This window comes from Scomber scombrus, chromosome 16 (assembly GCF_963691925.1).
Source record: "Scomber scombrus chromosome 16, fScoSco1.1, whole genome shotgun sequence".
In the NCBI taxonomy this organism is placed as follows: Eukaryota; Metazoa; Chordata; class Actinopteri; order Scombriformes; family Scombridae; genus Scomber; species Scomber scombrus.
In genome coordinates this window covers 20,783,924-20,794,032 of record NC_084985.1, presented here as the reverse complement: position 1 = coordinate 20,794,032, position 10,109 = coordinate 20,783,924, and the positions used below count along the sequence as shown (strand labels likewise).

Here is a 10,109-nt window from a genome sequence, read left to right as displayed (position 1 = left end):
AGGTGTGTAATATTAGATGCCTCATTAGTTTTCATTTTTGTTAGCACAAGTTTTATAAGGTTTTATAAAAAAAATAAATTACGTGTATGAACAATTGCATTTTGATGGTTATGTACACTTTCCTCTTCATCTCAGCCATATAGGCCTACAGTGTCCCAAGCCTTCAGTCATTTTTAACCAGGTCCCAGACAGTTACTAAATTAGCAATTTGCCCATTATTTCTTGTGTAAAAGGGCACTTAAAAGAGGGAAAATACAATAGATTTTTTAAAAATGTTATCCATCTTATTAAAAAGAGGCACTTTAAAAAAACGTGTTATAGTTGGCACTAAATCTTTGCCATATGATGGTGGATCTCTACTACTGCTTTACCCTCATTAGGTGTGTTTGTGAGTGCTGATTGCAGGGAGTGCACAGCTGTTTTCTGTCTGTTACCGTGCCATTTATAGCAATAACACAGGTGAGCAAAACATTTTAAGAAATCACGAAGCCAACTGAAGAGGGCGACAAGCCTACGTCGATCTAATGGGGGAATACAATAGAAGAAGAATATTATTTATGACTTAAGCTTAAGCTTTGTTTATTAGCAGAAAACAGGGATCTGCGGCACTGCCCATCCGTCTGTTGGACTCAGCGGTGACACATGGGGAAGTCGCCGGATCTAAGTGAGTTCGAGCGGGGCATGATAGTGGGTGCAAGGCGCGCCGGCTGCAGCATCTCTGAAACAGTCAACTTGTTGGGATTTTCAAAGACTGCAGTATCTCGAGTTTACAGGGAATGGCTTGAGAAGCAAAAGACATCTAGTCACCGGGGGTCCTGTGGGAGAAAACGCCTGGTCGACGAGAATGGTGAGAAGAGGATGGAGAGAGTGGTGGAGGCTAACAGCCAGGCAACGAGCACGCAGATCCAGGCTCTGTACAACTGCAGCGGAGAGAAGCCCATCTCACACGCAACCACCCTGCGGACCCTGAAGAGGTTGGGCTACAGCCGCAGAGCTCAGCGGAGGGATTCGCTCCTGCGGGCCGGGCTGGAGGCTTCAGCCGGGGACCCATCCTTCCCCGAGCAGATTCAATCCTCCACAGACTCGCAGTGCAGCAACGAGAAGGGCCAGGACCAATGGATACAGTAAAACTCTGGGTACTGCACGGATATACCAAGAGCCCTATAAACTCCTGTTAAAGTTTCTTAACCTGGTGCGTTTAGGTTTTCACTACATTTGTGATACAATAAATAGGTTTTTGGAACAGTTGTCCACTTTGTTTTGAACTGAATACATTATTTTTTATTTGAAGTAATCAATTCTGCAAAGAAAGTACAATCTTTGTCCGTTTTGTTGCTTGCAAAATGAAAAATGTTTTTGTTGTTGGATCATTTTTTTAGTGTTTCTCCTTATAAAATGCTCAATGTTTATCCAGAACACTGTGGGTGGTGTATACTGAATGTAAATCCTGCCATGTTCTAATGATCTACATCAGAAGAATATTCAGTAAGCTGATTAAACCTCTCCAGCACGTTTCACTGTAAATGTCTGGTTCAAAATGTCAAAAGAGAAACCACTCTTACCCCTTAGAACCTTCACTTGTCAAGTCAAAGTGACAGACTATTGAAACGTTTCTCATTTAAATAAATATAGGGGAGGTGAGACGAAAAAACTTTCCATTTGGTAGTTGTCAGCATCTCTGTGTAGATCATGCTGTGCAGTGATTATTTGCAAGGGTGCACATTATGTATTATGGTGCATAATGGGGGTCCAAAAAGGTGACATTTTGTATGACTAGGCGCTCCTTACAATTTCAGATGTATTTATTTATAAATAAATAAATGTATTATTAGTGATGCCACACTGCACACTCCAATGCATAGGCTCATAATTAATTAACCCTATGTCTTTATGCACGAACAAACTTCAGATAAAAATTGAGCAGTGATATGAGTATTAACACAGGGCGAAGTAGTCCCCCACCCACCTGTCCCCAAATTATTTATTGGGTGTGATGACTCTGATTACAGGACAGTGACTTTAACGTTTTGCATATTGAAAATAAAATTTGGAATTGAAAACCAAACCGGAACTGGAAAAATAACAATTGGAAAATTAAACATTAAAACATCAATAAAATAAGACCAGTATTTTATTAAAGCTTGTTTTTTTTTTTTTTTTTTTTTTAAATACTGTTTTATTTTCATTGCCAGTACAACTTTTTTCCAATACAAATGTTTCAATGCCAGTCTTTCTTTTTTCAGTTCAGGTTTTATCATAAAGTCATTGTCCTGCCTTCATTCATGCACATGAGTGACTAGTTTGCAGCATGAATGTATTATAGAAGCTTGCAACCGCGATTTGTTTAATAAAGTTTTATTAACAAAAAAACCCAAACACACAAAAAAACCACGTGACAGTATTCATATGATTATGGTCACATGACGAGAAACATCCAGTATACATCCATGATAACAAGAAGTGAAACCTCCTGGAAAAGTTGAGGCAAGGTGGACTTTATCGCGTTGGTGTTGACATTTCGACGCCAAAGTGTGCTCGCAGCTTAAAGTCATGCTGGCTGTAACATTTGTGCTTTTTGTCGGTGCTTTCCTATCTCCTCCTGTGACGGCTCGCTACACTGCGGACTGGAGCAGTCTGGATGCCAGACCGCTGCCTTCATGGTACGACGGGGCGAAGGTGGGCATCTTCATCCACTGGGGTGTGTTTTCTGTCCCCGGGTTTGACAGTGAGTGGTTCTGGTGGCACTGGCAGGGCCAACAACCTCCTGACCAGAAGTGTGTGAACTACATGTCAAAGAATTACCCGCCTGGGTTCAGTTACCCGGAATTTGCACCCCAGTTTCATGCCCAGTTCTTCAACCCGGAAGAGTGGGCGGACATATTCAAGGCTTCTGGTGCAAAGTGAGTACATTCTATCAAAATAATGTTAACACGTTCACTTTCTGTATTGTGTGAGGCGCCTCTGATTTTATCCACTCTCTCAATTACAGATATGTCGTCCTGACTGCCAAACACCACGAAGGATTTACTAACTGGGGGTCTCCAAACTCCTGGAACTGGAATTCTGTGGATAATGGTCCTCACAGGGACCTAGTGGGAGACCTGGGAGAGGCTGTGCGCAAGCGGTGGGCCATCAAATGTTTTGTTATGAAGCTCCTGATAACAATCAATGCACAAACACACAAGTACAATCAAAGCCATATATGAGTGGCGTAGATTAGGTTTTAACTTTGATGCACACATGCACATTAAGCGCCTGACCCTGCACAAGTTTACTCTATTGAATATGTGAATTCTGTATTTGCTTATATAACAGGCGAGAATTGTTCTCTGATATTAGAGATAGTTTACATTTTATTTAATTGATGTCAATCTCAGACTAAAATGCAATAATAGAAACCTGGAGAGTGCTGCTCTGTTTGAACCAAATCTCTAATGTAAACTCACCTCAGTTTCTGTAGCTCAGCCGGTTTGTTGATAGACATCTTTAAATAATTTCCAAAACATCTACTTATATTAATCATCATTTGACTCCTAACTTATGGCTACATCTTTCACTATGTTAGTAGAGCTAACCCCTGAGAGTTTGCAGCGTGTCTCTGCTGCTTCTCAGTGTTCCCGGATGGGAAATGTTCGTACCAGAGGCTGAAAAGGGTCCTGACCAAGAGAACAATAGGCGTAAATGTGTCATTTTCAGACAACATGTATTTATTAAGCTTGACTTCACCTACAAATCTAGCCACATTGTTATTATATAATGGATTGGCTGGCGAGACATCATGTGAGAAGAGGTGTGTAAATGCGGACATTGGATCCATAGTTTACTACCCTGATTGTGTCTGGAAAAAAATAAATACAGCTAATTTACCTTATAAATAATCCATGTCATTGTGACCCATATTCAATAATTACTCATCCACTCTTTGAAAGGGGTAAGGATAGGGTTATACAAATATGTATCCTTATAATGTAAAGGGCATAAATGCTTGGATTGATTGGTTACTTTTTCTTTAAAAATGACCTGATGGCTTAATTCACTATGGGAGGTATTTTCTTTCAGTAATTAAATGACATATCACAGCTAACAAGCACCCAATGCCTGAAATTTAAATATGATGTTAGTTTTGTCCTGTGATGATGTTTTAAATGATTTTTTGTCTATCACATTTTAACTATAAATACTAACCGCCTCACTTTAACCACTGTTTATTCATCACTGATTCTGCTACTACAGCAGCTAGTCAGCGACATTGTAACACAGCCTGATAATCAAGTCAGCTATTCCTCATATCCCGCTATTTCACTCTTTATCATAATAACCTACTTCTTGCAGAAAATACATCCATCAACTCCAGAGATCTTATCAGTAACATTACGAGTAGTTAAAATTAAAAGTCAGTGTTGTGTGGCTGAATTTCTGGATTTGTTTATTTCACTCAAGATACCGTCACAGATGCTCACTTTCCTTTGTTTTAATGCTTGAATTTTGCTTAATAATCTTACACCTGATCTTGCAGATTTGACAGTTTTACAATTTTCTTGTTTAGGTCATTGCACTATGGACTCTACAACTCGCTGTATGAGTGGTTCCACCCACTCTACCTAAACGATAAGAAGAATAGTTTCAAAACACAGGAGTTTGTGCTGCATAAACTACTGCCAGAGCTTTATAACATGGTTGTAAGGTGTGTATTGCCTACATTTTTACATCAGTTAATTGCAGTTCTTGTTCCTTCATTGCACATACTAAATATAATTTAGTCACATTCGGTTGAATAAGCCTGTATAAAAGGAAAGATTAACGTAACATGCTTTCTTTTGTCTTGCAGGTACAGACCTGAAGTAATCTGGTCTGATGGGGACTGGGAAGCACCTGACACCTACTGGAACTCCACTCAGTTCCTGGCCTGGCTCTACAATGAAAGCCCTGTTAAAGCAAGTGTCTTTATGACAACTATTCAGCTATTAATTGTTTCTGCAAGGTTACATGTACTTATTAGACATTCTTTGTCTTAGGATACAGTTGTGACCAATGACAGATGGGGAGCCGGCTGTGCTTGTAAACACGGCGGGTACTATAACTGTCAAGACAAGTATACTCCAGGCCAGCTGCCCCAGCACAAGTGGGAGAAATGCACATCTGTAGACAAGTTGTCTTGGGGCTATCGTCGGAACATGAAGATGAGTGAACTAATGACCTTACCCACTATTATAGAGGTGAGTAATTATAAAATTGGTCAAAAAATCTGTGGCTGTTACTGACTCTCATGCATATAGGGGCCATTTCTGCGCTTGTACACAGATTTTATGAGGTGAATAGATGCACATTTTGATGTTCTGGCCTTGATTGTGTCCTCTTACTTTGGCAAACACTGACCAAAAATAAAGTCAGTAACGTATCTTGTGAAGGTGACTGCTTTCTCTCCTGCTGCTCATTTACGCCCCTGTTCCAGGATCTGGTTCACACTGTAGCACTGGGAGGTAACTACCTTCTGAATGTGGGTCCCACTCCTGATGGGATGATCCCAGCAGTGTTTGAGGAGAGGCTCCGGGGAGTTGGTGCCTGGCTAGAGATCAACGGGGAAGCCATCTACGCTTCGAAACCCTGGAGGGTCCAGGCAGAGAACACCACTATGCCAATCTGGTAAGATGCAGGGAGAGATGAATCATGACTGTGATCTTGTAGTTTTGGACTTTTATAAGTGAGTGTAAACTTGTCAAAAATCTTTTGCTGAAACTGTAAATTGCAACTCGTGATGTGACATTTACATAGTGTATAGTGGACATAAGTTGACTGAAAACTGTAGATCTCAGTTTAAGATTTTTAGGGATACAGTGCAGAATAAAGCTAAATATCCACTGTGGTCATGTTTGATTGGTTCAATATGGAAATGCAGATTATTATTATTATCGTTTCGGCTTTTTCTAGGTATACATCTAAAGGGACCTCTGTTTATGCCACTGTGACCACCAAACCCCCCAAGCCCACATTGCAACTGTTGGAGCCCAAAACAACATCACTCACCAAGGTAAAGAGACTGAGATAATGTTAGATAATATTGCCTTCACACATTATAAAAACCTTGATAAGAATGATATCGAGTCCACAACATGAATTGTGTCACTGTGTCACTGGTCTTTGTCTCTTGTCCAGGTGACCTTGTTGGGAAATTCTAATCCCTTACCATGGTCCCCAATCTACCCAAATGGTGGCCTTTCTGTCCTTTTGCCTGAACTGCCCTACACCCCCGGTCAGGCCTGGACACTCAAACTGGATGGTGTCCAGTGAGCCTTATATGCCTGAAGCTTTATGGTTGAATGTTCAGAATTTGACATACTCAGGTTTTTATTATGTTTGTAAGCTTGTGCACTATGACCAAAGGGACAACGCTTGTGTAATGGTCAGTATTTTGACCAAAATGAAAGAATAGAACACTCCTCTTCAATGATTATTGTGCTCTGAAGACTTAATGTCTCAGTTCCTCTTATTTTTGCTCTTTTTTTTTTAATGAGTTAATGATTCTAAATGAAAAGTGGAATCTGCTGTGCAGTTTCTTTTTAAAATGGTTGAATAAAAGATGATTTGATATGTCTGGTAAATATTTGTTATGTCAGTGATTTCAAAGGTTAATGTTAGTGAGGAAAAACTGGGGGGTAAGCAACCAAGGTCAGCAGTTTTTACATCTTGGAATCGTACTGAACAACAAAGCAAACTTTAAAACACTTTAGTTCAAGGTCCACTTTCCTTGATTCATCTATCAATCACTCAAAGCAAGGTCAACAGACAAGTTGTCTCCTCTGTGACTGATGGTACTGTAAGAATCCTTCAGGTCTCATCAGTCTGAGAGTGTCTTTTCCCACACTACACTGTACAGCCACGACTGGAAACAAGATAGGTACTTCTGGATGACCATTTGGTCCTATTTGGTGTTTCTGTGTAACACTTGTTAGCTCTTCTGTTTTCAGAAAGTGCCTTGGTAGGTTATTACTCATCCACTTCCACACCTTTATATTTTACTAACTGCTGACTTTTGATTGCAACCTACTTATTCTCTCACCTTGAGGCAACTTTTGCACACCATAACATGCTAAATCTCAGCTGACACTTTATATTCAGTGGCAGTAGTCTAAATGTGTGAGTGTGGTTCTTTGCCGTGACTACGGCATGAACAGACAAAAATATCCCCTCAATATGTCAATCTAGGTTAGGGCCTAAATGGAAGGATACCCAAGGGGACTCTGCATTTGACTCAGAATGCCGACTCTAAATTGTTATTTGTCCTCTTGGTCACCTTTCCTTAATAGGTGTATATGGTCTGCTCAGTATTTGCATTGCAAGCTCATCCAGGCAGAGAAAGCAAACAGGACATAATTGGAAATGGAAATTCTATGACCTCTGTTTTCCATTTGTGATAAATGCTGCCCAGATTGGTATGCCTGCACTGCAAAAAATGTCAATTTGAAGGCCACCTAGTCTGGCATTCACTCTTAAATGAGTATTGATCAAAGGCATGAGATAATACCATTCTAGATATATTCAGTATTTTAAAATAAGGCAGAAAATGGAAAGTTAAAGTTAAGATGTAGTGGAATGGACTTGGCAGAAATGTAATATAAAAATCCATAAGTATGTTTTGATTAGTTTATAATCACCTGAAAATAAGAACTGTTATCTTTTCGATATCTTAGACTGAGCCCTTTATATCAACATAGGGAGTGGGGCTACTTCCTAGGAGCATCATGTTGCACCACCATCTACAGTAGCCCAGAACAGACAGACCAAACATTGGCTCTAGAGAGGGCCTTTCGTCTTGTTCATGAGTTTTAGGGCCAACACAGGTTCTTCTACATGCTTGGAAGGGGAATGGAGGGGTATTCAGGGGGTTGCAATCTACAACCTCACCACTAGATGCCTCTAAATCCTAAACACTGGTCCTTAAAACCTTTTCTCTCTCTCATGGAAACAAATAATTTCACCTTGCTGGCAGATTTTGATGTGAGGGTTAGCAATGTCAGCTGGTCCATCCACCGCTTTCTTAGAACTAGTGCTTACTGTAAGGGTGACATTTTTGAGTTTCAGTGTCAACATTTTCACATTCCACTTTCATTTTTGTACTTCAGTTTATGTCCAAATACTTGGAAAACTAATTATATTCCGATTAGCAATAAGCAAATGTTAGAATGCTGAAACAGTAACTGAAAATAGTGAACATGGTAAAATTATACCTGCTAAACATAAACATAAACATGTCAGCAATGTTATATCCTGTATGTTGTCATGCTAGCATTCGTATTTAGCTCAAAGCAATATTATGCCTAAGCACAGCCTGAAATTGCTGCTAGCATGACTCTTCAATTGAAAATTCAACATGAGATAAAATGTTTTTCAGTGTTCAGGCTATTCAAAGGAGTCAAAAATCAACACAAAGAAAGACAAAGGAGACACAGCACCATGATTTAACTCGCTAAAATAGCTTTATAATAATCATATTAATAGTAATAATATTAGCCATTAGAAAATGTTTTGACAACGTTGACAGTGTTACATTCTGTGTTGGGGGTAGACCACGTCACAGTGTGCCATCTCTCTGGGCTTCAGCGCTATCAGACGTGCTCCTTTGACACATCTAGATCCATAAAACATACAAGGTCAATAAATAAATTTTGTATGTACAAAATGAGACCCACAACACAACAAACTGAATCATGATTTATGCTTTACTGTGCAACACCCTCCAGCACCGTCCAACACATTTTTAGACTGCATCTCCTGGTCACCTTGGTGTTCTCATGCATTTTGTGTATCTAGGTACTTGTGCCATTATGAAACGTTCATATCTTATGGCATCACTATTGCTATATGCTCCAGTCAATTCTTTTCATAGAAGAAAAAAAAAAAAAAGAAAGCACTGAATGTTTGTATGTACAATATGTTGTCTTGGCACTGAATCAAACATGTATAAAACAAGAGAACTCAAGAATAAAGCTGAGCTTAAAGACAGAAAAGCTCGCTGTATCAAACCCGTCTGGTTAAAAATCATTGTGTTCAGTGAGAAATACAAGAAAGATGAAAGAGATGTGAAGAGATTAGAGAACAAGGGGCTATTTTGCTTTTGCTACATTATAGAGTAGAATACAGAGAGTGAAGAGTCTGTATCAGTTTGATGTTCATGTTGTTTTCCTCCTCTGGCAGAACTAAAAGTTCCGAGTGGAATAAAAGCACATGGAGAAAGAAAGTCTTGTGTTTGGATCTTCTGTTAAGTCCATCTATTCAACACTTAACTACTTTCCTCTTTTGGCGATCTCACACTCCTCATAAGAATGACCATCATTGATCCCAGAGTTAAATGTCTTCCCAGAGTTAATGTCAGTTTGCTTCTCTTCTAATCCATCTCCATAGTAGCAGCGATTTAAGACTTGTCATCATAGATTAAGCTATTTTTTGTTATCGTACACAAGACTCGCCCTTGAATACAGAACAATGTTTACCCATAGCTGTAACTGACAACACCATTTAATGAGAGTGATGGCAAATATGAATCATTTTAATGACAATAATCATAGTAATCATACTGTAATAACAATATATGTAATATTGAGAAGAGCAATGTCCATTGGCAACAGGTATTTACAATTTTGTAAACGTGAGGTTTTTTTTTTTTTTTTTGTTAATTACACAGTAATTGCTCAGTTGTTTCTGAACCACATGGTTACCTGTGTATGAACTGTAAAGCAACATTACAGTGTAAATACACACACACACACACATATGGACACAATTACACCTCAGTGCTAAAGGCACATTGGAGTTTCAGTTAAATTTATTTTCGAGTCTCAGCTGTTCTGGAGGTAAATGTAAGTAAAACCTCTTGAGAGAACAATACATTTTAAAATTTGTCTTAAAGTGTAAATCATTTAAAGTTATAATCCTTAAAGTTTTCTTAAATTCAAATCCTGTTTCTGATACTATTTATGGCCTGCATTTTTCCAGCAATAGCCATCCAATATATTTATATTCTGTAATAACCTCTCTATATCAGTTTTCATTGTTAGGGATGGAGTCTGCCACTACCATGCTGGATCCAAATTGCCTACCTAAGTAGGAGAGAT

At 39.1% G+C, this 10,109-nt stretch overlaps 1 protein-coding gene across 1 annotated transcript; it reads left to right on the top strand.

Annotated features, from left to right (window-relative positions):
• The first annotated feature begins 2,421 nt into the window (after positions 1–2,421).
• LOC133996156 (tissue alpha-L-fucosidase-like) lies at positions 2,422–6,591 on the top strand. Its single transcript, XM_062435722.1, has 8 exons — positions 2,422–2,900; positions 2,990–3,124; positions 4,547–4,684; positions 4,829–4,934; positions 5,016–5,216; positions 5,453–5,643; positions 5,929–6,028; positions 6,154–6,591. The coding sequence occupies exons 1-8, from the start codon at positions 2,551–2,553 to the stop codon at positions 6,286–6,288; spliced, it is 1,356 nt and encodes a 451-aa protein (XP_062291706.1). The 5' UTR covers positions 2,422–2,550; the 3' UTR covers positions 6,289–6,591.
• The last annotated feature ends 3,518 nt before the right edge of the window (positions 6,592–10,109 follow it).